At 44.2% G+C, this 26,081-nt stretch overlaps 1 protein-coding gene across 20 annotated transcripts in view; it reads right to left on the bottom strand.

Annotated features, from left to right (window-relative positions):
* Positions 1-26,081, bottom strand: part of LOC134338836 (uncharacterized) — a 132,517-nt gene that overhangs the window by 32,610 nt on the left and 73,826 nt on the right. For 14 of the 20 annotated variants that reach the window (XM_063034960.1, XM_063034963.1, XM_063034968.1 and 11 more), the window contains 3 exons: positions 25,406-25,711; positions 22,777-23,067; positions 1,538-2,507 (listed from right to left, as the gene is read on the bottom strand). In XM_063034960.1, the coding sequence (XP_062891030.1) occupies positions 2,383-2,507; positions 22,777-23,067; positions 25,406-25,711 (722 nt within the window). In that variant the 3' untranslated portion in view covers positions 1,538-2,382. The other 6 variants (XR_010016295.1, XR_010016296.1, XR_010016297.1 and 3 more) reach the window with 6 other exon arrangements.

Here is a 26,081-nt window from a genome sequence, read left to right as displayed (position 1 = left end):
CAGCGTGTCCCAATCAACACTTCCCATATCCTTCTGATACCATCAAAATTGACCTTTCATCTCAGCCAGGGAACCAGACCGATCATTTAGCATATTCACTTTTATATTATTGGCATTGTCGTCACTGGATGCAAAGTGTTCCCCTGCACAATCTTTTGTCAGCTGCGCTGTCAACCTGATGGCATGAACATCAATTCTCAAACTTCTAATAATGCATCCCACCACCCCCCCGTCACTTTTTCCCATCCTCTTTTCCATCCCTCACCTCATCTCCTTGCCCGCCCATCGCCTCTCTCTGGTGGTCCTTCCACCCCACCTTTTTCCTTTCTTCCATCTCCTGCTGTCTCTTTTAACAATCAACTTGCCAACTCTTTACTTCATCTCTCCCCCTCCAAATTTCATCTATCACCTGGGGTTCCTCTCTCCCCTCCTCACCCCCCCCCCACCCACCTGTCAAATCACTCCTCAGCTTTTTTTTTTCTCAGTCCTGCCAAAGGGTTTCAGCCTGAAACGTCGAATGTACTTTTTTTTCCATTGATGCTGCCTGGCCTGCTGAGTTCCTGCAGAATTTTGTGTGTGATACCATAATAACCTGATGTTGCTCGCAAAACTCTGCGATCTCTTAACAATTTTTTCCTCTAATTTTGTCGGGCTGTTGGATGGTCTATAACATAGCCCTGCTAACGTGGATATACCTTTTTTCATTTCTCAGTTCCTCTCTATCGAGTTCTCCAGTCTGCCCTGATGGAGCACTGTCGTGACATTTTCCCTGACTAGTAATGCCACGCCTCCCGCCTCCCCTTTTAATCACTCCAACTCTATCACGCTTAAAACAACCGAACGCCGGAATACTGATCTACCAGTCCTGCCCTTCCTGCAACCAAGTCTTACTAATGGCTACAACGTCATGACTCCAGGTGTTGCCCTGGGCTCATCCCCCTTTTCTACGATACTCCTTGGCATTGAAGTATCCCCAGCTTACCCCTCCAGTTCAGGTGCAAAGCGGCCCTTTTGTACAGATCCCATCTTCCAGGGATGAGAGCCCAATGATCCAAAATTCTTATGTCCTACTCCTTCTCCAATTGCTTAGTCACGTATTAAATCGTATAGTTCTTAGTTTCTTACTATTAGAAGTCCCGCTTACATCAATGCTGCGGAGTTGGAATTTGGTTGAGAGTTTCCAGTTCCTTGGTGTGAGCAGCATGAATAGTTTATCTGTGTCCAACCATGTATACGTTATGTTTCAATATATCGTAGCTGTCCCTCTATTTCGTCTGGAGAACGAGAGAATTCAGCGTATCGCCGGTCATCCTTGCCAATATTCATTAATGAATCATAGCAAGCTTCCCATCTAGATAGACTACGTTTGGTATAAACTGTTCAGCCCCACATCGCAAGAAATTGCAAAGAAATGTGAACACCAGTCGGCACTGCATGGAAACCAACCTCCCCTCCACTGGCTCCCTCCACACTTCTTACTGAATTATTAAAATGAAAGATCAGATAGAAGATTAGAAAAAGGCCTGAAAGCACGTAACATCAGGCTTAAGGACATTTTCTTTCTCTCTTTTATTCGCTTGCTCAACGGAATGCTTGTACAATTACATGAACTGACTTCAGAAACTTATCTCATCATGGCTTTGTACTTTGTCTCTCTGTCTGCACCGTAAGTGTGACATGATATTCGGTATCCTGTTACTGTTTTTATTTGTTTGTACTACATCGATGTATGGATGAGGTGAACTGCACGTCAAATACTTCAACAGTAACTTATTCTATGTAGTTATCGAGTAAGTCCCAGCACGAACACTTCAGCAGAATGTGTCCATGCCAACCCAAGTACATCCAATTTCCGCTCTTCGGCCCATATCACTCTCACGCCCCGTCCCTTTAGTTATCTGCGGGAGTGATTCATAAAAGCTACTATTGTACAAACCTTAACCGTTTCCTATCTCCCCTCAGTGCGCATGCACATGACCATCTGCGTCCAAAAGAAGGCTCCGAGTACCCTTCTCAGCCTAAACCGATGTTCTGTGGCCACTTAATTCGGTACCACCTGTACCTACTGAACTGGGCGAGTGCAGGTTCCTGACCTTCTGCTGTTGCAGCCCATCCTCTTCAAGGTTCGACGTGTCATGTTTCGGAGATGTTCTTCTGCACTCCACACTTGTAACACGTGGTTATTTACATTCCTGTTACTTGAACCTGTTTGGTCATTCTCACCTGACCTCGTCGGAGTAGTCTGAGGCAGAGTAGTAAGGCTTTTGCTCGACTGGGCTTCGGAGAGAAAAGGCGAATGAAAGCTGAGTTCATTCCTTATTTCCATCTTAAATCTTGAGCGTATAGGGGGTATTCCACAGAGCCAGTGTTCTGCTCTGGGTGTCAAATGCGGAATTTCCAGGAGACTGCCAGCCTCCCCGATGGCCATATCTTCAGCAGGTGCATTGGGCTGCGACATCTTAGAGACCGTTTTAGGAAAGTAGAGCTGCAGCTGAATGACCTTCGATCTGTAAGAAAAAGTGGAGCTGTGATTGACAGGAGCTGCAAGGACCCCAAGGCTAGAGGAGTCAGATAAATAGGTGACTGTAAAGAGATGCAAGGGAGAACGACAGATAGTGGAGAGCACCCCTGTGGCCATCCCCCTCAAAAATAAGTACAACATACTGTTGCGTTGAAGGAACGACCTACCTGGGGGTAGCAACAGCGGCTGTGCTTCTGGCACTGAGTCTGGCCCAAGAGTTCAATGGTAGGGAACTGAAGAGGATAGCAGCAGTCTTAAGGGACTTTATAGTCGAGGGTGCTCATAGGCGATTCTGTGAACGCGAAAAGGCAACACAGATGGTAGTTTTCCTCCCCCGTGTCAGGGTCCGCGATGTTTCTGAACCCCTCCACAATATACTGAAAAGGGATGGTGATCAGCCAGAAGACGTGGTGCACATTGGTACCAATGACATAGGTAGAGAAGCGAGGAGGTTCTGAAAAACGAATACAGGAAGTTCGGAAGGAAGCTGAGAAGCAGGACCTCAAGGGTAGTAATCTCGGGATTGCTGCCTGTGCCATGCCACTGTGAAGACAGGAATGTAATGAGGTGGCAGATAAATGTGCGGCTGAAGAAATGGAGCAGCGGGCAGGGATTCGGATTTCTGGAGAATTGGGACCTCTTCTGGAACAGACGGTACCTGTACAAAAGGGACAGGTTGCACCTGAATACCAGGGGAATCAATATTCTTGCGGGCACGTTTACAAGATCTGTTGGAGTGGTTTAAAATAATATGGCAGTGGGGTCGAAAGAAGTATAATAGAGCAAGGATGAGTCAACAGGTTTACAAGTAGATAATGGACGTAATATGAATGAAAGGAAGGAAAGACAATTATTCTGTACAAATGTAGACAAAGCAAAATTTAAGTTTTACAACAGAGGCAAAATTCAGAAGGGCAAAGAATGCAGGACTGAAGGCACTGTATTTAAATGCGCGTAGCATTCCGACTGAGGTGGACGAACTTTTGGTGCAATTAATGATTGGTCAGTATGACGTTGTGGGAATCACAAAATCGTGGCTAAAAGAAGGCCATCATTAAGAGCTCAACATCAAAGGATATACTTTGTATCGAAAGGACAGGTAGGAAAGTACAGGCGGTGGTGTGGCTCTGCTGGTAAGAGATGAAATTACATCTTCAGGAAGAGGTGACATGTGGTCAGAGAATATTGAATCTTTGCGGCTGGATTGAAGAAACAGCAAGGGTAAAAGCATAAACACGATGAAATCTGCAGATGCTGGAATTTCAAGCAACACACATAAAAGTTGCTGATGAACGCAGCAGGCCATGCAACATCTCTGATCTCAGGACTGACGAAGGGTCTCGGGCCGAAACCTCGACTGTACCTCTCCTAGAGATGCTGCCTGGCCTACTGCGTTCACCAGCAACTTTTATGTGCGTTGGATAAAAAACATGAGTTTCATAAATAGGCTTCCAAATAGTAGCCAAGATGTGGGGCTGAGATGGCAATGGGAGATGAAAGAGGCATATAATAAGGGTAAACACATAATTGTAATACGTGATTTCATTATGCAAGGACATTCGGAAAAGCAGATTGGTGTTGGATCGCAAGAGATGGAATTAGTTGAATGCTTACGAGATGGCTTTTTAAAGCAGCTTGTGCTTGGACCTACTGGAGGAAAGGGAATCTCAGATTCGGTGTTGTGTAATAACCCACGTCTTATTCGGGGGCTTATTGAAAAGGAATCCTTCGGAGGATTGAATTCATACTGCAATTTGAGAGGGAGGGTATAAATCTCTGTATCGCAATGGAACAAAGGAAATTACAGAGGCATGAGAGAGGAGCTTGCCCAGCTGGATTGGAGGAGAATGGTGATGAGCATGACGGCAGAGTAAACATGGCTGAAGTTTCTGGGAATTGTTCACAAGGTGCAGGATAGATATATCCCAGAGAAGTTGTTCTCAAATTACAGAGATAGACGACCGCGGCTGACAAGAAGAGTTAAGGACTGCAGAAAGTCCAAGGAAAGAGCATCAAAGGTAGCAAAAGTGAGTGCGAAGTTGGATAATTGGGAAGTTTTTAAATTCCAACAACAGACAATTTAAAAAGCTATAAAAAGGGTAAAGATGGAATATGTGGCAAACTAGCCAATAATATAAAGCAAGATAGCAGATATTTTTTTCAGTTATATAAAGAGTAAAGGGAGGTGAGGGATGATTTTGGACCATTGGAAAATGATGCTGGTGAGGTAGTAATGGGGGGCAAAGGCATGGCAGATGAACTTAACAGGTACTTGGCATGTGTCTTCACTGTGGAAGACACTGGCAGTGTGCCAGATGTCCTTGAGCGTCATGGAGCAGGGTTAAGTGCCATTGCTTGTTACAATGGGGTGTTCGGGAGCGGACCCAAGTGCAGGACACAGACACGGAGGTAACATTAACAGAAGTTTATTTTATAAATAGTTGCCAGGAAGGCCGTAGAGCGAGGATTAGATGCTTACCTGGATGTAAACGATGGACAACAAACCGGAGGAACGTGGACTTGATCACGGAGCATGGACTAGGACCCGCAACCTGGACTTGGACTCGGACGGGGAACCTGGACTTGGGCTCATACGAGGAACCTGGACTTGGACTCAGACGCGGAACCTGGACTTGGGCTTGGACGTGGGACATAGACTTGGACCCGGACACAGAACTTGGACTTGGACTCTGACGCGGAACTCGGACTTGGACTTGGACACGGATGCGGAACCTAAACTTGGACTCGGACTCGGACACGGAGCCTGGATTCGGACTTGACTTGGTCATGGAGCCTGGACACGAACTTGGACACAGGACGACAAAATCAAGCAAAGACAGACAATTAGTATCTTGTCTCGGAGTAGCGGCAAACGGCCTGCAATACTCAGCTGGATACGAGACGACAAAACCAAACAACGACAGACAATTCGTATCTTGACACTGAGTAGCACATGAAGCGGCAAACGGCCGGCAATCACTTAGCTGAACACGAAGAGACAGAATTCCCGAAGCAACCCCAGGCACCGAAGCCACTTAGAATCCACCATTCTCGGCGGCCCGGATCATGCATTGCCTCACTGGCTGAGGAGTCCATTCTCGGCGGCCCCGGAACGTGCATTGCCGCACAGGCTCCGGCGTGACGGTCCAGCACCGAGTAGATGTAAGCCGTTTCGGATGAGGATCAGGTGCCCTAATGAAGGAGCCCCGTAGAACACGGCGAAAAGGAAATTAAGTGAAATGAGGAGTCAACGGATCAGGAAATGATATCGCTATTACAAAGGAAAAAGTGCTATGCAATCTCATATGTCTTAAGGTGGATAAGTTACCTGGACCAGATGGACTACCAGTAGTTATTCTGTGGAATACTCTACCGCAGACTGCAGTGGAGGCCAGGTCCGTGCGTATATATTTAAGGAGGAAGCTGATCGTTTACTGATCGATCAGGACATCAAAGGATATGGCGAGAAGGTAGTTTTATGACATCCGGGATCGGTAATAATGGATGGCAGAGCAGACGTGATGGGCTGAGTGGTCCAATTCTGTTCCTATGTCTTATGGTTTTATTGCCTCTCTCATGAACACGGCGTATTCGTTCACAGAATTTTCGTTTACTGGCGTTATTTTCTTCCTTTGTGTCTTTCGCACCATTCTCTGTGAACTCAATAGACCTAGGGAATCAGCAGATTCTGTGATACTCATACCATCCGGTCTGGCACGAACAATCATTCTACGATAATAGTCAGTTAGGTCACATTACTTCCCCATTCTGTTGTTAGGTCTGAGCCACAACTCAAAATCTTCACCACCTCTGCATTCTCTTTTGCATTGAGTTGCTGCCACTTAACTTGATAGTTAGATAGTCTCATTGACGAGTAGGTGAACAGGTGTACTTAATAAAGAGGTCTCTTCAAGTTGCTCTTCTCCGCTCTTACCTGATCATTCCGCACAAACGCTATACTGTTTGTGCAGCCTGATGCCTGGGTCGGATCTGGATTTATATAGTGAGCTTCCGTAACCAGTACATGCGGTCTTGTGCATTATAAACATCCCAGGGCGCCGAACATATTGCGGATTGAAAAGGAAGCAAATCCGCATCCCAGTTGCTAGATAACTGCCACTCCCGAGAACAGCAAAGACTCCTCCAGTGGCCAACGTGATAGAGTTCTACCCATCCAGAGCACACAGAGGTTCCCCAGGCAAGTCACAACTTGACACCATCTGAAATACAAAGAGTGTTAAACGGGGCACAAAAGAACCTGCAGATGCTGGAAACCGGAGCTGAGAATGAGCCAGCAGGTTTACAAGTAGATAACTGATGCAAGGTACATTGAGACTTTTTACCGTGCCCATGGTCTGTTCTTTATCAAATTACGGTATTGCTTTGCACTGTTGTAACTATATGTTATAATTATGTTGTTTTTGTCAGTTTTTCAATCGGGTTGCCAAGTGATTCGGTGATATCATTCTGGAGAAACATTGTATCATTTCTTAATGCATGCATTACTAAATGACAGTAAAAGAGGACTGCGTGTCCTCATAATCCAATCTAATAAGGAACAAGCCGATGGTTGGGTACAAATGCAGACAGAACAAATAGTTAAATTGTACCACTGATGCAAAATTCAAACGGACAAAGAATTTAGGACTGAAGGTGTGGCATTTAAATGCACGTAGCATTCTGAATAAAGTGGACGAACTCGTGGCGCAATTAGAGATTGGTCGGTATGACGTTGTGAGCATCACTCAGTCGTGGCTCATGAAGGCCATAGTTGGGAGATTAATATTAAAGGATATACTTTGTATCGGACGGAAAGGCAGGAAGGTATGGGCAGTGGAGTGGCTCTATTCGTAAGGCATGAAATTACATCTTTAATAAAGAGCGGACATAGGGTCAGAAAATGCTAACTCTATGTGGGTGGAGTTAAGAAGCTGCAAGGGCAAAAAGACCATTATGGCACAATTGTAATGGGGGACTTCATTATGCAAGGGGATTGAGAAAATCAATTTGGTGTTAGCTTGCAAGAGAGGGAATTTGCTGAAAGCCTGCGAGATGGCTTTTTGGAGCAGCTTGTGCTTAAGCCTACTGGGGAAAGGCTATCTTCGATTTCGTGTTGTGTAATAACCCAGATCTTACTGGGGAGATTAATGTAAAGCAGGCCTTAGCAAACAGTGATCATAATATGCTTGAATTCATACTGCAACTTGAGAAGGAGAAGCATGAGGCACATGTATCAGTATCGCAATCAAATTGATACAAGAATCACTCTTTGTAATGATGATCAGTGAGTTACTTGTATTTACCGACGAGTAACTTTTATCGTTTCAACTAAAACGCACGTGGGTTCACAAACTAATCACCTGTGTGCACCCTACTGATGCTCCGTGAACAGTCAATGAAGCAAAAAGGTATTACCATGGCCAGGCCTTCCTCGTGGTTCTGGTCTCCACGTGTCCGTGGGGTCCTCTTTATCTCTGGGGGCTGGAGAACCATCGCCGCTGCGTATTTGGAGCTCCTGACTCGTATAGTGTTCCTCATCAATTGAACTGGTGGACCTCCATCCCATTGGTTCAAGGTCACCTGACCTACCTGGGTCACATTCTTACTGGCCATTGAACAGGGCCACAACCAACATTTTTTCGGGTTCTGCGCACCCTAGCCTTGTGAATTTGTGTTTTTCAACTCTGACCGATCGAAACCAGTTAAATGAGGCAACCCAGACAGAGTATAACGAGAATGCAGATTGCTTCCTTGGTACGTCTGGCATTTTACATAATAAGTAGCTGCTCGTCGGAGAATGGTCTCAGATTTAGCAGGTCAATGCCTGAAGCTTCTTGAGTTCAAATTCAAATGCTCTGACTGGATTACCCGAGAGCAAGAATCAGTTCAGAGTCAAAGGGAACTAGTTTGACTGTTTTCCCAGTCCTTGATTCATCATATCAAATCAGTTGCATACTGTAGTTTCTTCTGGCCGACAGAATAAAGGGAATTACAGAGGCATGTGGTGGATTGCAGAAGTATACTGACGGGGATGATGACAGAACTCAGATAGTTGACGTTTCTTGGAACAGTTCACTAGGCAGCAGGATAGATGTGTCGCACAGAAGCAGTTGTTCTCAAATGGCAGGGGTAGGTAACCGTCGCTGACAAGCGAAGTTCAGGACTGCTTGAAAGCCAACGAAAGGGAAAAAGTGAGTGGGAAGATGGATAATTGGGAAGCTATTAAAATCCAACAAAGGGCAACTGAAAAGCTATAAGAAGGAAAAAGATTAAATGTGAGGGCAATCCACCTAATGATATAAAGCTGGATATTGAAAGTGTTTTCCGTTATATAAAGAGCAAAAGGAGTTGAGGGTTGATTTTGGACCATTTCTTTGGGACACTCCTCTGTTTTCGTGGATGTTTTGATAAGAAACAGAATTTCAGGATGTATATTGTATACATGTCTCTGACATTAAACTTACCTATTTAATCTACCTATTGGAACAAGAAATGGCAGAGGAGCCTAATTGATACTTAGCATCTGTCTTCAATGTAGAAGACACTAGCAGTGTGCCAGAGGTCCATGAGTGTCAGGGCAAAGGGTGAACGCCATTGTTACTACAAAAGAAAACGTGTCAGGCAAATTCAAAGGTCTTAAGGTAGATAGGTCGCCTGGACCAGACGGACTACAGCTCGGAGTCCTTGGAGAGTTTGCTGAAGAGATAGCAGAAGTATTAATCGGCATAATTCAAGAATCACTTGATTCTGGCATGGTCCCTGACAACTGGAAGATTACAAATGTTACGCCACATGAAGGGAGGAAAGCAAAAGAATGGAAATTATAGGCCAGTTCGTCTCACTTCAGTGTTTGGGAAAATGTGGAAGTTTATTATTAAGGGTGAGGTTTGCAGTGCTTGAAGATTAATGATAAGAATATCCCAGATCATGTTTTCTGTGAAGGGAATTCTTGCCTGACAAATCTGTTAGAATTCTTCAAGGAAGAAACGAGCAGAGTGGACAAAGGAGAAGCAGTGCATGCCATTTACTTGGATCTTCAGAAGGCATTCGATAAGGTGCCACACATGAGGCTACTTAACAAGATAAAATCCTATGGCGTTACAGGCAAGATACTGGCATGGATAGAGGAATGGCTGTAAGGTAGCAGATAGAGAGTGGATATAAAAGGCGCCTTTTCTGGTTGGCTAGTGACTATTGGTGTTCCTCAGGGGTCAGTATTAGGATAGCTGTTTTTCACATTAATTGTCAATGAATTGTCGGCTTTACGGCAAAGTTTGCGCATGATGCAAAGAAGCTTAGGCTGAGACTGAGGAACCAAACGCTATTTATCCGGTTGAAACACAGAAACAGACTGAAAAGATCGGATACGTGTGGATTCGAAGAGGCGGGGCCCGAGCCTGAGCAGTTATCGAACCGGCAGGGTCCGAGTCCGAGAGTGCGGAAAGGCCCGAGGTATGGTAAATTTAAACTCTGGGCCACAATGAAAAGGTCACTGTTCTGGGACCGGATTTATAAAACTGGCCACTGTTCAGTCCGCTGCTTCGGGAGGTTTCCTCGTCTCTCCGCTGAACTGAGCCTGCGACTAACAGGTTCCTAGATCGGCTATACTGATAACTGGCTTTGTGGTTTTGGAATCACTTTCCTGAATTTCATTTCTGAGTGTTATTTGCTTACTTTTATTGTTTTCTGCACATTGGGTATCTGACGGTCTTTTTTAATGGCTTCCATTGGGATTCCTTGTATTGAGGCTGCCTGTAAGAAGAATTTCATGGGATGTATCTAGTAGGTTAGACCACACTTGGAGTACTGTGTCCAGTTGTGGTCGCCTCACAAGAGGAAGGATGTGGAAGCATTGGAAAGGGTACAAAGGAGATTTACCAGGATGCTGCCAGGTTTAGAAAGTATGCATTGTGATCAGAGATTAAGGAAGCTAGGGCTTTATTCTTTGGAGAGAAGGAGGATGAGACGAGACATGATAGAGGTGTATAAGATAATAACAGGAATAGATAGAGTGGATAATCAGGGCCTCTTCCCCAGGGCACTACTGCTCAATACAGGAGGACATGGCTTTAAGTTAAGGAGTGGGAGGTTCAAGGGGGATATTAGAGCAAGGATTTTTACTCAGAGAGTGGTTGGTGCGCGGAATGCACTGCCTGAGTCAGTGGTGGAGGCAGATACACTAGTGAAATTTAAGAGACTACTAGACAGGTATATGGAGGAAATTAAGGTGGGGTGTTATATGGGAGGCAGGGTTTGAGGGTCGGCACAACATTGTGGGTCGAAGGGCCTGTACTGTGCTGTACTATTCTATGTTCTATGTATGAATACTTTGATAATAAATATGCTTTCAAAATTGAACTTTGGAATAATCGGTCCTGGCCGAGACGTATAAATGAAAACCTCCACTCAAAAACAACGCCGGCTTACGGTGGCACAAAAGCGCATACGGTCGAGCTTTTGCAGCACAGTTCTTGTTGGACGTCACTTTAAGATGATGAATGTGGAGGGTTTCTTTAGACAGAGGGAGTTCATTGTCACAGACGGCAGTGGAGGCCAAGTTATAGGTTCTTCATTGCTCCATAAGACCATATGGCATAGTAGCAGAATCAGGCTATTCAGACCATTCAGTCTGCTCCGCCATTCCATCATGGCCGATCCCAGATCCCAGATAACCCCATACACCTGTCTTCTGGTCATTACCTTTGATACCCTGACCGGTCAGGAAACAATCAACTTCTGCCTTAAATATACGCACGGACTTGGCCTCCACCGTAGTCTGTGGCAGAGCATTCCACAGATTAAGTACTCTCTAGCTAAAGAAATTCCTTCTTACCTCTCTTCTAAAGAGTCACACCTCAATTTTGAGGCTCTGACCTCTAGTTCTGGATACCCTGTAGACAGAAAACATCCTCTCTACGTCCACCCTATCGAGTTCTCTCAACATTCTGGGGTTTCAATAAGATGCCCACGCATTATTTTAAATTCCAGTAATAAAGGCCCAAAGCTGACAAAGGTACGGGGCCCAAAAAATGTTGACAATACACCAAGTGCGGTCTGACTAGTGTCTTATAAAGGCTCAGCGTTATCTCCTTGCTCTTATATTCTATTTTCATTGTAATGAATGCCAACATTGAATTTGTCTTCTTTACCACAGATCTAAACTTTAAATTAACCTTCTTGGGACCTTACACGAGGACTCTTAAGTCCTTCTGTGCCTGTAATGTATGAACCATTTCCCCCAATTCGGTAATACTCCGCACTATTATTCATTTTACCAAGCTGCATTATCATATACTTTCCAGCACTATATTCCGTCTGCCACTTTTTCCCTTTCTTCCAATTTGTCTAAATCCTGAAGCAATCGTATTGCTTCCTGAGCACTACTTACCCCTCCACCTGTCTTCCTATCATCCGCAGACTTTGCCGCAAAGCTATCTATTCCATTATCTTTGCTTTACTTTACTTTCTTTACTTTATTGTCGCCAAACAATTGGTTTTAGAGCGTACGATCATCACAGCGATATTTGATTCTGCGCTTCTCGCTCCCTGGAGTACAAATCGATAGTAAATATTAAAATTTTTAATTATAAATCATAAATAGAAAATAGAAAAATGGAAAGTAAGGTAGTGCGAAAGAAACCGAGAGGCAGGTCCGGATATTTGGAGGGTACAGACCAGATCCGGGTCAGGATCTGTTCAGCAGTCTTATCACAGTTGGAAAGAAGCTGTTCCCAAATCTGGCAGTACGAGTCTTCAAGCTCCTGAGCCTTCTCCGGGAGGGAAGAGGGACGAAAAGTGTGTTGGCTTGGTGGGTCGTGTCCTTGATTATCCTGGCAGCACTGCTCCGACAGTGTGCAGTGTAAAGTGATCATTGACAAACAATGTGAATAGCAGCGGTCCCAATACTGACCCCTGAGGAGCACCACCAGAAAAGGCAGACAACCAGAAAAGGTCCCTTTTATTCTCTGCTTCCTGTCTGTCACCCATTCCGTTCTCCATGCCAGCATCTTTCCAGTAATGCCATAGGAGTTTATCTTGTTATCTAGTCAAGGCTTAAAGGTTCTAGGGATAAGACTGGACAATAGGGTTGAGAGAAATATAAAGTATCGCATTGCGGAGCAGACTCGATGTGCTGAATGGTTTATTTCATCTCCCGTGTCCAATCGTCCCCGTGAGTATTCCAGTTTTCTGCCACACCCCAAAGGCGTGCGGGTTGATGGTTTAACTATTCGGTGCAAATTATTCTTCTGGTAGGTAAGAGGTTAAATCGGGAGAGAGCTTATTGAATTGGGGTGTGCGAATGGGTGGGGGCTGACACCGAGCACTTATGAGTATGAGCAGGGACAAGTGCGAGAAAAAGCGAAGAAGGAAGAACGGGTAGCGGAAATGTGAAAAATGGACGAGTAACAGGGGGCAGAAAGGCCGGGAACGGGGCAGGGAGAAGGGGTGACAGGAAAGAGAGCCTGGAGATGGTGCAGAGCCATGTGACAAGGTGAGGGTGTAGGAGAGAAAAGGGACAAAAGGAATAGAGTGAATGGGGACGAGATCAAAGGGATTGTAGACAGAGCGGTGAGAGATAGGAGGCGTTGTAAGAGACAGGCGGAAAGACGGAAGTCGCGTTTAAAAAGCCAATATATTATCCAACCTGTATGTAGTAATTGGTCTTATTTTTTATTTATTTGCTTACATGCTTATGCATTTACTTACTTATTGAGATACCGCACGGAAAAGGCAGTACAGTAATACTTGGGAGACTTCCAGTGCTACTCAGCAAGAAGCCGGCAACTACTTCAATATTTTGCATACGGTCAGTCCTACACAGCAGAACTATTGGCAGAAGCCCAGGCAATTGCGGAAACTTGATAGCAGGGAGAGTCGGGAGGGGAATCGGATTGAGAAGGGTAATAAATAAGCCGGTAATGAGCGCCAGACCTGACTCGACAGGCTGAATGCCCTAATTCTGTTCCAATGTCTTATGGATTGACGCTAAGAGGGAGTCGCTGACGGAGAAGTCAAAATACACGCGAATAACTCCGTGTGCCTTCATGAATTGTACAAGGCACGTTCAGGTCATGTGTGCACATTTATGAAAAAATTCCAATGATAGGTCTATTCCACTGCTCTCGTCGACACTTCATGCAGCAGTAATTTTTTTCAATATTCTTTCTCCGAAACTTCATAAGACCATAAAACACAAGAGCAGAAATCGGCAAATCGAGTTTACTGAATCATTCCAGAATGGCTACCGTATTTTCTTTTTCAACCTCATTCCCCTCCCTTCTCCTTATAACCGTTACCGCCCCCAATTAAAAGCCTGTCAACGTCCGCCTTATCTATACCCACTAAGTCCCTGTAGCAATGAATTTCATGGGTTCATACAGTACAGAAACAAATCCTTCATCCAAATGCACCTGTGCTAATTATCAGTCGATTGGATTCAAATCGAGTCTCTCATATACGCTACATAATTTTATTCCTCCGGATTTCAGTCAACCGCGCGAGTCCCCGGAGTCTGCACCTTGCCCTCACACAACACTGTCGTCTTTGGGATTGGGGTAAAACCGCCGTAGCCATGTGAAGTCTACGCAGTAAAACGGAAAACGTTCAAAACCACACACAGGTCGGAAACAGGCAGCAGCCTGTCACATGTCCTTGCAGATCAATTGCCTTCCTAACTTGGTAGCATCTTCCCATTCGTTAGCATTTTATCCATATCCTTCTCGAAACATGAGCAACTGCAAATGTCCTTAAAACGAACCAATTCTACCCGGTAGACAACATCCCCCCGTCACGTCTTCCATCTTCTTTGTTCACTTCTATCACTTACTCTGCCGGCCATCTGCCGATACACAACTCCCTCTGTGTGGGGGAAAAAACTTCCCTTTGTGTTCTTTAATCTTTCAACCCTCTGCGTAACAGAGTGTCCCTCACCATGGGTAAATGATTGTGACAATACACCTTTTCCATGCCCTTCATGATTCTATAAGCCTCAACCTCCTTCACACAGTCAGAATTGACGCTGCCGAGCCATCTTAGATAGGTCCACGTTATTTATGATACTCATGATTTTAAAAATCTCCATAAGGTCGTCCCACACCCTCTTTCGCTCCAGAGAGGAAGCCCCAACCTTTCCAGTCTCCTCATAAGTCAATCCTCCAGTCGCAGTAACGCGTACGTGAATCTTTAATTCACCCTTCCAAGCTTAATCACGTTCTTCCTGCAAGGCGGCAAACATATCATCACCCACCACTGCTGATGTTGTCTCACCAATACCCCCTGCAGCTGCAACATGATGTCACAGCTCGTGAGCTCAATGAAACGCCTAATGCAGAAAAACAGGCTATATCTATGTGTGATTCCACCGGGCATTTATACCAAGAATCCGTACCTGCAGCACCAGGAGTCGGGACTGGTTGCTGAAGTTATCAGGCAGCTATCGATTCACTACGCGACTATGAGAGTATTTGGTTTGAGAATTGCCCCACTATCCACAAGCCAATTCAGTTCAATCAGGCTGTAACTGCAACGACGATGATAAGTCAGGTTAAAAACACTCTATCAAATAGTAGTGATTACTACGATTGTTTTAATTATTTCAAATTGTAATACGTGTTTTGATATATTTCCAGGTCATTCTTTTCTTCAGATTACAGACGTCAGAAGTTCAGTTGTCTTGACAGATGGCAAAACTCGGTGAGTCGCGCTACGCCAAGGATTTCGTGGGTGGAGCTTTTTCTGGCATGTGTTAGTGGTCACGCAAGTTCCAGGAAAAGGGTCAACGACCTGGTCCGAAAGGATATGATCAACGCTTCATTCTGAAAAGAATTGTATGATATTGGAGTATGTAAGTAGCGTCCGCAGGTCGTATGATGCACCAACAAATCCAAGGTAAGCGAATTGACAAAAGCTTACGATATTCATGTATCCTTTCTGAAAACTATAATTTAGCTTTGGAGTTATTAACTACGTTTTAATGTTCCACTAAATTTTTACAAACACATTCTGTGTGTGTGTGTGTGTGTGTGTGTGTGTGTGTGTGTGTGTGTGTCAGAGAGAGAGAGAGAGAGAGAGCGCGCGCGCGCGCTGGGAAAGAATGTTGCAATTCACTGGCACAACAATTTTATGTGTAATACCATTAGCTTAAAACCATGTTTTACTTTATTAATACAGTTATGCTGTTGTGTATTTTGTTTACTGCAGATATTCTCAAAATGCAATGTGTACCTTTCATTGCATTATTCAATCATAATTGGGTTGATTGATAAGTTAGGCTTCTTGAAATAGCTACCAGCATTTGTTTTGTTAACATTTGGCAAATAAGATACCCTGGAACATTCTAGAGGGATCGGGGCATTTTTGGACAGACCTGGAGGAAGAAAAACAGAGACGAAAGAATGGAGATGGAGGAAAAACATAAGTGAAGTGCAGGGTGAAACGCTCGCACAACCCATTTGAAAGGATAGATACTACTGTCAGAAAATCGTCATGCAGATAATGGTCTCACGTTTAATGTACAAATAACTTTTAGTTAGCGCACGATCCAGGAGAATGCTCGTCTCTTTACCCTTGGACTTTGGGGGGAATATTTACTTTTTCTTTTGGACTGTGCTTTCAGACAGAATTGTTCGGTACCATGAGTAAATAAAGTGAAGTAAACCGGATTGAGAATAAAACAATGAGCTCTAACAATTAGTACACACCGTGTGTAGTGGGCCCTTTTCTTTCTCCTATTAATTATAGTTTAAATATTTTGTCGATATACTTTGAGTTTAAGTTTATACTGTTGTCAGTTAAATTCTTTCATGGCAAAATGTAATTTTGCATGGGTATGTCAGTGTTCAGGCTAGTAACAATCCTACTTGCACTTAAAGGAACCTTTAAACTTTTATGCCTTAGAGTGTACAACTATTGGGAGCTCAGTTGTGAGGTCAAGATTCAACCTTATCGTATCAGGGAACCGTTAAGTAAATTTACACCCATCGGGAGGCAGCTTCACTTAAGCCTGGTATTACCTACAGTCAGGCTTTAGTATCTTCTGACTGTTGAGTGAGAGCAAAAAAAGTGACTGCAGTTTTTGATTTCAGTTGAAAATATAGAGACAACTGGCCTGTCTAATCCAATTTACTAACTCATCGTGAAAGCCGTGCAGGGGAACCTTCTTGATCAACTACCCATGCGGGACTTTGTCAAATGCCTTGCTAAAGTCCATGTAAACAACACGCACTACCTTACCTTCATCAATTTTCCTGGAAACGTACTTGGAAAATTCTATAGGATTTGTTGGACATGACCTACCACGCACAAAGCCATGTTAACTACCCTAATCAGTACATGTCTCATCATATACTAATATAGCCGGTCCCTTCGAATATACTTCAATAATTTTCCTTTTCCTGATGTCAGGCTCACCGGCCTGTAATTTCCTGGGTAGTTTTCAGATCATTTTTTAAACCGGGGAACAAAGCTGGTTATCCGCCAATCATCTGGTACCTCCGTTGTCGCTAAGAATAGTCTAAATATCTCTGCAGGGGCCCGGACAATTTATGCCCTCGCCTCCTGCAGCGTCCAAGGGAACACCTTGCCGGACTCTGTGGATATATCCACCCTGATTTACCTCAGGGAAGTAAACACCTCTTCCTCTGTAACCTGTACAGGGTCCGTGAAGGCCATGCCCCATAACCTCACCTCTATAGACTCTGTGTCCGTCTCCTGAGTAAAGGCAGATGTAAACAAGTCACTTAAGATCTCCCCATCTTTTTTGGTTTTCTGCTCTTCCAGAGGACCAGTTCTGCCCCTTACAATCCTTTAACTCTGAACATATGTCTAAATTCCCTCATGATTGACCTTCTTCTTGTTTGCTACGGCAACCTTATGGCTTCTTGCAGCCTGCCTGATTTATTTCTTGTGTCCCCCTCCATTTCTTATCCAACATAAGCACCCCCTTTGTCTCAAGCACCAACATAATCACTTCCTTGTCTATAGCACTTCCATTTTTTATTTAACCAAGTCCTCAGTATCACTTCCATGCACCTGTTTTATTTACTTTTTTCTCATAAGCACACACAAGCTTTCTACTTCAAATTTTCACTTTTTAAGGCCTCCCACCTACCAAGAGCACATTTACCAGATATCAGCCTCTCGCAATCCACGCTTGCAGATCGTTTCTAATACCATCAGACTTGGACTTTCCCCAGTTTAGAATCTCAATCCTCGGACCAGTCTATATTTCCGCATGTTTGTTTTGAAACTGGTGGCATTGTGATCACGAGGTGCAAAGTGTTCCGCTGCACAAACTTCTGTCAGCTGCCCTACCTCATTCCCTAATAGCAGATCAAACATCATTCATTCTCTCGCTGGGACTGTGCGAACTGGTTAATGAAATTTTCCTGAACACATTTGACAAAGGCTGTCCCATCCAGTCCCAGTCAATTTGGGGAAAGTTAATCGAATCACAAACCAGAGAAAATCTGCAGACGCTAGATATCCAAGCATCGACATAAAATCCACACTTTCCACATAAAATGCTGGAGAAACTCAGCAGACCAGGCAGCATCTATAGAAAAAAACTGCATTCGGCGTTCCGGGCCGTATCCTGCCGAAGGGTCCATTGATGCTGCCTGGCCTGCTAAGTTTCTCGAGCATTTTATGTGGAAAGTTAGCATCATCTGCTATAACAACCTTATGTTTCTTGCAACGTTCTGCGATCCCTCTACATGTTTGTTCGTCTATATCCCCCAGAGGGTTCGGTAGTCTGTAATACAGTCCTATTAATCTGGTCATACCATTCTAGTTACTCAGTTCCTCCCATAACGCTTCATTAGATTGGTTCTCCAATCTGTCCCGTCTGCGCACTGCCATGACATATTCCCTGAGGCATTATGCTCAACATTCTGAATCCTGACTTTTGATGTGGTCGTAACAAAATCAGTCTGCATAACCTCTCCATCTCCTGTTCTGATACTGTAGTTCCCATCTCCCTGCAACTGTAGTTGAAACCCCTCTCCTATTCCCCGCCCGTGCAGCACTAGCAAATCTTCATGCGAAGATGTCAGACCCCTTCCAGTTCATGTCACATTTGTACAGGACCCACCTTCCCTGAAAGAGAGTCCAATTATTCAAAACTCGTCTGCCCACTTTCCCTACACCAATTCCTTACCCACGTGTTAAACTATATAATTATCCTATTTCCGGCCTTTCTTGCAGTTGGCACGAGTAGCAATCCTGAGATCGCAACCTTGGAGGTCTATAACTTAGCAACTGCCTTCCTGAACGCCTTTGCAGACATTCGTCACTATGCCTACCTAGGGCATTGGACCAGGACATCTGGCTGTTCGCCCTCCCAGTTATTAATGCTGAGGGGTCGATCCGAGATGTCCTGTCCTGCAACGCAAATCGCGTTGTCGACCACAGACCCTTCTTTCTGCTCCTCTAACGAATCCCCTATCGCCATAGCTTTCTTCTTCTCTTTTTCTGACCCCTGTGCCTTTCCTCTTCTAGGGTATCCGCCCATCAACATCCAAAGTGGTATAGCTGTTGTTGAGGTGGAAGCCCAGAGGGGTTCTCTGCACTGACTGCATCCTGTTTCTTGTTTCCTGTGTCCTGCACTTTTGGTGTAACTTCCTCTCTATATGTCCGATCTATCACTCCTTCATCTTCCTGAGTGAACGTGTGCTTATCGTCTTCCAGCTTCAAGTCCAAAAACGCGGGTTGTTAGAAGCTGCAGCTGGATGCACTTTTCGCAGCTGCAATCGTGGGCATACTGGAGGTCGCCCTGCCTTCCTACATCCTGCAAGAGGAGTACTCCACTATCTTGCTTGGCGTCTACTTTTCTAACTGAGCAAATGTAAAGAAAGATGAACAATAATCTGTTGGTTGGTCTGCTGATTTTTTGCTTTCTCTATCTGAAGGCTCAAACTACTAAAGCCTAATAATCAGTCTGACTCGGATGGCGGCCGCTACGAAAATGAAAGCTCCTCTTGCTCCTGCCTTACTGTATTTTATTTATTTTTTTTTTTTTGCCAATCAATTCCAAACGCTGATTGCCCGCTGTTGAAAGCACTGAGCTGCCGCTAATCGCTATCTTTCGACTCAATCGTCAAACCTGAGCGAGCGGCTCAATTCTATTTTCTTGTAAAGGTTTGCATTCAGTATCAAGAAAATCGGGGAGCGTTTTCTTTTGTTTCTTTTCACTTTCACTAATGCGTTTTGACTAAAGTAAAATAAGCTCACGCTCACGGCATTTCAAATCCTGTGTGAAGATAGGACGGTGCTCTGACCTTTGTTGAGACCCCGGCAAGAAATCACAGTGTCACGAGGAGAACGTGCAGCCATAGCCAGTAGCGGAGAATATTATTGATTCCGGATGTACGAATCACTCGAGCAGCGGTTCTACTAGCTGCACCTAACCTGTTAGCACCAGCGTCTTCATAACATTCCTCAAGACAGTTGATGCGTTTCCTCCTTGGCTGAACCCTAATTCTGACCATACAGTACAAAGCACTTCAGCCGTGCTCTGAACAGGTCCCAAGAGTGTTGTGATAAGTCACTACTGTACTTTTTCGATAATCAATAAAAACGTCGGTCTCCACTAGAATACTTCAGTGGGAATTCCACGTCTTAGTGGAACGTACAACACAGAACATGTAACAGTAGAGCGCAAGAATAGGTTCTTCGGCCCTCAATCACCATTCCCTCTAAGCTGTGCGGGTGCGCGGCTGTGTAGTAAAGGAAATGATCCCACGACATTGCCTTTGTTGCCGGTCATCTGGAATTTTCTTTCATATAATGTGAATATGATATTGAAATTGTGCTAATATAATTCTGAAATAGCCTGTAATTAATCATGTGTTAATGAATATAATCCATAAATTTACTATTTAATAAATGTGCCAGAACTTTACTTTGATATATCTTAGCGTTCAATGCATTTACATTGTCAGCATTTCGTTAAAATACTGCCACAAATTGCAATAATAAGCACAGAATGGAAATCGATATTTCATTGTTAGTAAGCCGCCAGCTCGCTGAAGACTAATGCATTCCAGTCAAATTCTGCTCCTATATATTATGGTCTTATGGAACTCGGGGCTTTCGGCCCAACGGGTTTATGGTGGGGGGGGTCTACTTTATTGGACCGAAAGAAGCTGCAGAGGGTCCTAAATTCAGTCGGCTCCATCTCGGGTACTCGTTTACAAAGCACCAAGGACGTATTCAAGGAGCGCTGCCTTAGAAAGACACCGTCCATTATTAAGGACCCCCAACTCCCAGGGCATGCCCTTTTATCATTGTTGCCATCAAGTAAGAGGTACAGAAGTCTGAAAACACACTCAACGATTCAGGAACAGCTTCTTCCTCTCTGCCATCCGATTCTTAAATGGACATTGAACCCATGAGCACTACTTCACTATCTTAATATATATTATTTCTGTTTTTGCACGGTTTTTAATCTATTCAATATACCTATACTGTAATTTATTTATTTATTTATTTATTTTTACCTTTTTCATCTATATCATGTATCGCATTGAACTGCTAATGCTAAGTTAACAAATTTCACGACACGTGCCAGTGATAATATACCTGATTCTGATGTCGTCAATCCACTTAAATCCAATTTGTCCAAGTTTGGATCATTACCCTTTGACCAGAGGTTCGCGACCTTTTTCAGCCACGGATCCCACCATTAACTGAAAAATCCGTGGACCTGTCGTTGGGAAAGCCTGCAACTGTTTCTATCACGTACATACACAAGTTTTTTTTCATGTTATTAATGTGCCTGCCTCTTCCCGGCAAGCTTGTTCCACGTACTGATTACTCTCTGGGTGAAAATCGTGCTCCTGATTGTCCCATTAAATTTCTTCCATCTCACCCTAAAGCCGTGTCCTCCGGATTCTTCAGCGCTAAGAAGAAAAATGTGTATATTCTTCACATCTGTGCCCCTTGTGACGTTATGTGACTCGGTAAAGTCTCGCGTGATCAACCTCTCGCCATAACATCAGAATCAGAATTAGGTTTAATATCCCCAGCATATGTCACGAAATCTGTTACCTTTGCGGCAGCAGTACAATGCAATGAACGATAAACATAGAAAGAAAACTGAATTACAGCAATTATACATATGTATTCCAAATAGTTAAGTTATAATAAGTAGCGCTAAAACAGAAATTTTATAAAAATATTGAAGTAGTGCCCATGGGTTTAGAAATCGGATGGCAGATGAGAAGACGCTGTTCCTAAATAGCTTAGTGTGCGCTTTCAGTGTGTGTGTTGAGTGTGTACCTCTTTCCTGATAGTAGGAACGAGAAGTCGGCAAGTTCTGCATGCTGGAGATCGTTAATGACGTACGACGCCTTCCTGTGACACCGCTCCTTGAAGAAGCCTGGATACTACGAAATACCACATGGTCCCTCCAGTCCCGGCAACATCCTCTGCAAATTATCCAGCTGAATGGAATCTTTCCCAGGGTGTCAAAAAATGATAATAATATTCCAGATTCGGCCTCACCATCTTCTAGCACATCTGTAACAAAATCTTTGTGTCAGCTGTCTTTGCATTTCTTTGTGTGGCTTTGTAACAACGTTTCGCCTCAGGGCGTTTCTTGGAGACATGAAAGACTGCAGATGATGGGAAATTTTGCAGCAACACACGAAGGAGCTCGAGGAACTCAGGTGTCCATTGATGGAGGTAAATGGAGAATCAACGATGATGGGTCTCGACCCAAACGACGACTGTGCTTTTTCGTTCATTGATGTTGTTTGACACGCTGAGGTCCTCCATTTCCTTTGCGCACTGTTTCCTTCTTAATCTGTTCATACGAATGTCCGGCCCGCCTGATGAGATTAATTCTCCGGCTTGTTCTTGCTAACCTTCTTAAACGACGTCACAACATTAATGATTTTCCGGTCTTCGGGATGGCAAGGAAGCAAATTCCTCCCCAAGGGCCTCTACAATGTCCTTCAAGTCTCCCAAAAAGTCTGATGATCCACTCGGTCAGTCCCGCTATTCTATTTTCTCCGCCATTCTATCCCGATTTATTATCCTCGCAACACCATTTGCCTACTTTCTTCCATAATCTGTGACGCCCTTACTAATCAAGAATTTGTCAATCTCTGCTTTAGATGCACGCAATGACTGGGCTTCCATAATCGCCCGTGACAGTGAATTGCACAGACTTCCCATCTTCTGGCTAAAGAATCTACTCACCCGCATAGTTCTAGCTTAGTATGTGAATAATTGTCTACTATTGTGTTACTTACCATCAGCAGGTACCCAGAGTGGTTCACTGTGTGGTGACTTGAAAATTCGCCCAGGCCTTGTCACCAAATACTGGCAGGTGTAGTTTACCCCCTTCTCCACCTGGAAAATGGCGGAGGTCGAACGGTCGTGTCCGAGCAGCTTCCAAGTCTGAGTATAGTTCTCTTCCCCGACCTTATATAAAGAGAACTCGCCTCCCAGGTACGAAATAGGAACTGAACATTTGGCAGCGGTCGGCATAGGACGATATGACATCTCCTCCGTCAGATCACAGCGTGGCTTTGGTAGCTGATCTGGAATCAACAAAAGGTTCTGTAATTCATCTCCAAAATCATTTCCAAAATTTTGTCTCCAGGTAAAGGGTGGGTATCATGAAACATGCACAAACATACATAAATATGGTTGGGACACACTTGGAATGCAGCTGTATCAAATTTTGGTTTTGCTGCCTCATCGGAGAAGATATGTGGAGGCACTGGGGTGTGTTCAGAGAGGTTCATCGGGACTCTGCTTGCACTTGAGCGTACTTGCTACAAGTCCATAAGACAATAAAGTAAGGAATAGAATTAAACCGTTTGGCCCAACCGAATCTGCTCCGCCATCCCATCATGGATGTTCTGTTGTCTCGTTCAGCCACATTCTCCTCTTTCCCCTCTAACATTTGACGCTATTAATAATCGAAAACTATCAACCTCTTCTTTAAATATACCCAGCGAATTAACCTCTGTAGCCGTCGGGGCGATTAATTCCATGGATTCACCACCCCCTGGCTAAACAAACACCTACTCATCTCTGTTGGGGATTGTTTTTTCTGTTGTAGGTTTGGGAGAGGGGGTGCTGACTGAAGTGCCTCAGCTCAGGAGGGGCAAAGAAACAGTAGGCAATAATGTCAAATACCAGATGACATAGCTTTAATTTCAGACCGGCGTAGCTTGAGTAAAAGTGCGGAGCAAACCTTTTACACAGGGAGTGGTGCGTACACGGAGTATCTTGGATTCCAGAGGAGGTGTAGGAAGCTAACCCTACAGAACAATTTAAATGGCTATGAAGTGGTGTCACGTACACCGTGACGGGTTAACGAACCAGCAGAAAGGGAAAACACTAGTCCAGTATTGCTATTAACTAATATTATTTATTAGTAACTACGCAATAATACGTAATTTAAATGCAGATAAATCAAACAGGTTAGCAATGTTTATATATAAGTAAGTGTGGAAAATATATATGAAAACCAAGCTTCTTCAAGTCTAGGGGTAAATAGATAGTCTTACGATAATGAGTAAAGTTCAGTTCAGTTCGTGGTAGTGAGTTGAGTTGAGATGGAGAGAGAGAGGGAGAGATTTGAGTCTTAGAGGAAATCAGACAGCTCGGAGAAACCATTGCTATGAAAATAAACTCTGACCTTTGATTTTGATCTTTGTGCAGAACGACGTCAAGCAGAACGAAGGGGAAGGAAAGGGGGAGAATTATTGCAATACATTGAAACACCATTTGTCCTACCCATACAATGCCTACTCTTGGTAGAGCAACCTAATTAATTCCTTTGAAATTATATTTCCACCGTGACACTTCTTCTTCTAACATGCTTCTTCATACACTGCGGTAGTCAATGGACTGATGACTTAGTGTGGAAGTACGAGTGAAAGAAAGAGCACGAGAAGTGGAAGAGGGGAGAAGAAAAGACAACACAACATGATGGGAAATTAGGAGACGAGAGGAGGGGCGGGCAGAAATAGCACGGAGCAGAAGAAAGAAATAAGGAGAGGAAGGAATAAGAGAAAGAATGGGAACAAGGAGAAGGGAAGAAGAGGAATGGAGTATCAGTTTACTTTCTTTAGAGATACAACACACTCATAGGATTTCCCGGCTCAGCGAGACCGCTCCGTCCAATTACACCCTTACGACTAATTCACCTGCTCACCCGTAAGTTTTTGGAATGTGGGAGGAAACTGGACAACCCGAAAGAAACCCAGGAAGTAACGAAGAGAACATACAAGCCCCAGACAGACGTTTGTTGGAATGGAAAGGGAGGAAGAGGAGAAAGACGATAACGGAGGAACAGACAGGCCAAAGTGGAGGAGAATAAGAGAGGACAGACAGACAGAGAAGCGTCAGGCCTACGTAAAGCGAAGAAAATCTATGGAAGAGGAGGAGTGCCAAAGGAGAAACCAAGAATACAGGAAGGTGGAATAACAGAGTGGGAATAGAAGAAGGAACGTTAGGAAAATGAGCGGACGAGAGAATGTTAAAGAGCGAAGAACAGAATGGAAGGGAAGCAGGCGCCAGTGCAAAGAGAAAAGAGGGGTCAAGCGTTGCGAAATTAGAAGGAACGAAGTCACCAATAGATGAAGGAGTGGGCAAAGAGAGTCGAGAGCAAATGGGAGAAAAAAGTGTGGAATGTTGGGGGAGAGGAAAGAGCCAAACAAAACGGTGGAATTGCGGGGGTGTCTGTGGGAGGGAAGAGGTTTTCACGAAAATGAAGCAACGAGTAGATTGACCTGGAGACAAAAAACTGCATCAACACATTTATATATATGAACTCGCGTCGCCAAGTTTAATTTAATGAGTGCAACCTGTCGAACAGTCAGCGGGGAATCAAAACTCTCATCAAGAGCGATAATGGATCCTCACCTATTATGGCGATGGTCAAAGTACTACTGTACTTCGAGTGGATGAGGCGATCTTGGAGCTGGTAGCTGTAACGGCAACTGTAGTTGCTTCTTCCGACTGTAGTCTGGTTGGAGAGTGTAAACGTGGCGTGGCTGTCGGACTCAGTGAAGTTTTCCACCGCATGGTAACTGTCTCCGACAACAGAGTACAAGCCAATTTCACTAGCAAACCAGCTAAACGGAGTGAAGCAATCCAGTACAATATCGCTGCCAATCAGATACGGAATGTTCTTCCCGTGGAGTGACAGGATAGGTGGTGGCGGTCGAACTGAAACAATATATTGGAAAACTGATATTTATATTGTGTGATAGAAGTTTCAGGAGCTTTGCCATGCTCCGCCTTCGGTAAAATAATGGATGATGTCGAGCCACAGCTAAGCCAAACACTAACTACCCGAGTACCTCTGCTGAGCTGGCAGCAACTGTGATAGGAAATGTACAGTCAACAATCAATGCTCTAAGCCTTCCTCTCTACCAGATGGAGTAGATCGGAGATGGCTAGCATAAAGATTCAAGGGGAAGAGAAGGCAAGCGATGGATACATCTAGGAGGTGCGCCGTTAGACAGATGGAGTTAGTGAGTGCGATGACATTAGATGTAACAGGTGGAACACTAAAGCATAGCCAATGATGGAATCT

The sequence above is a fragment of the Mobula hypostoma genome, chromosome 28, assembly GCF_963921235.1.
Source record: "Mobula hypostoma chromosome 28, sMobHyp1.1, whole genome shotgun sequence".
In the NCBI taxonomy this organism is placed as follows: domain Eukaryota; kingdom Metazoa; phylum Chordata; class Chondrichthyes; order Myliobatiformes; family Myliobatidae; genus Mobula; species Mobula hypostoma.
Note: the sequence above shows the minus strand (reverse complement) of the source record. Positions and strands in the feature narration are given on the sequence as shown.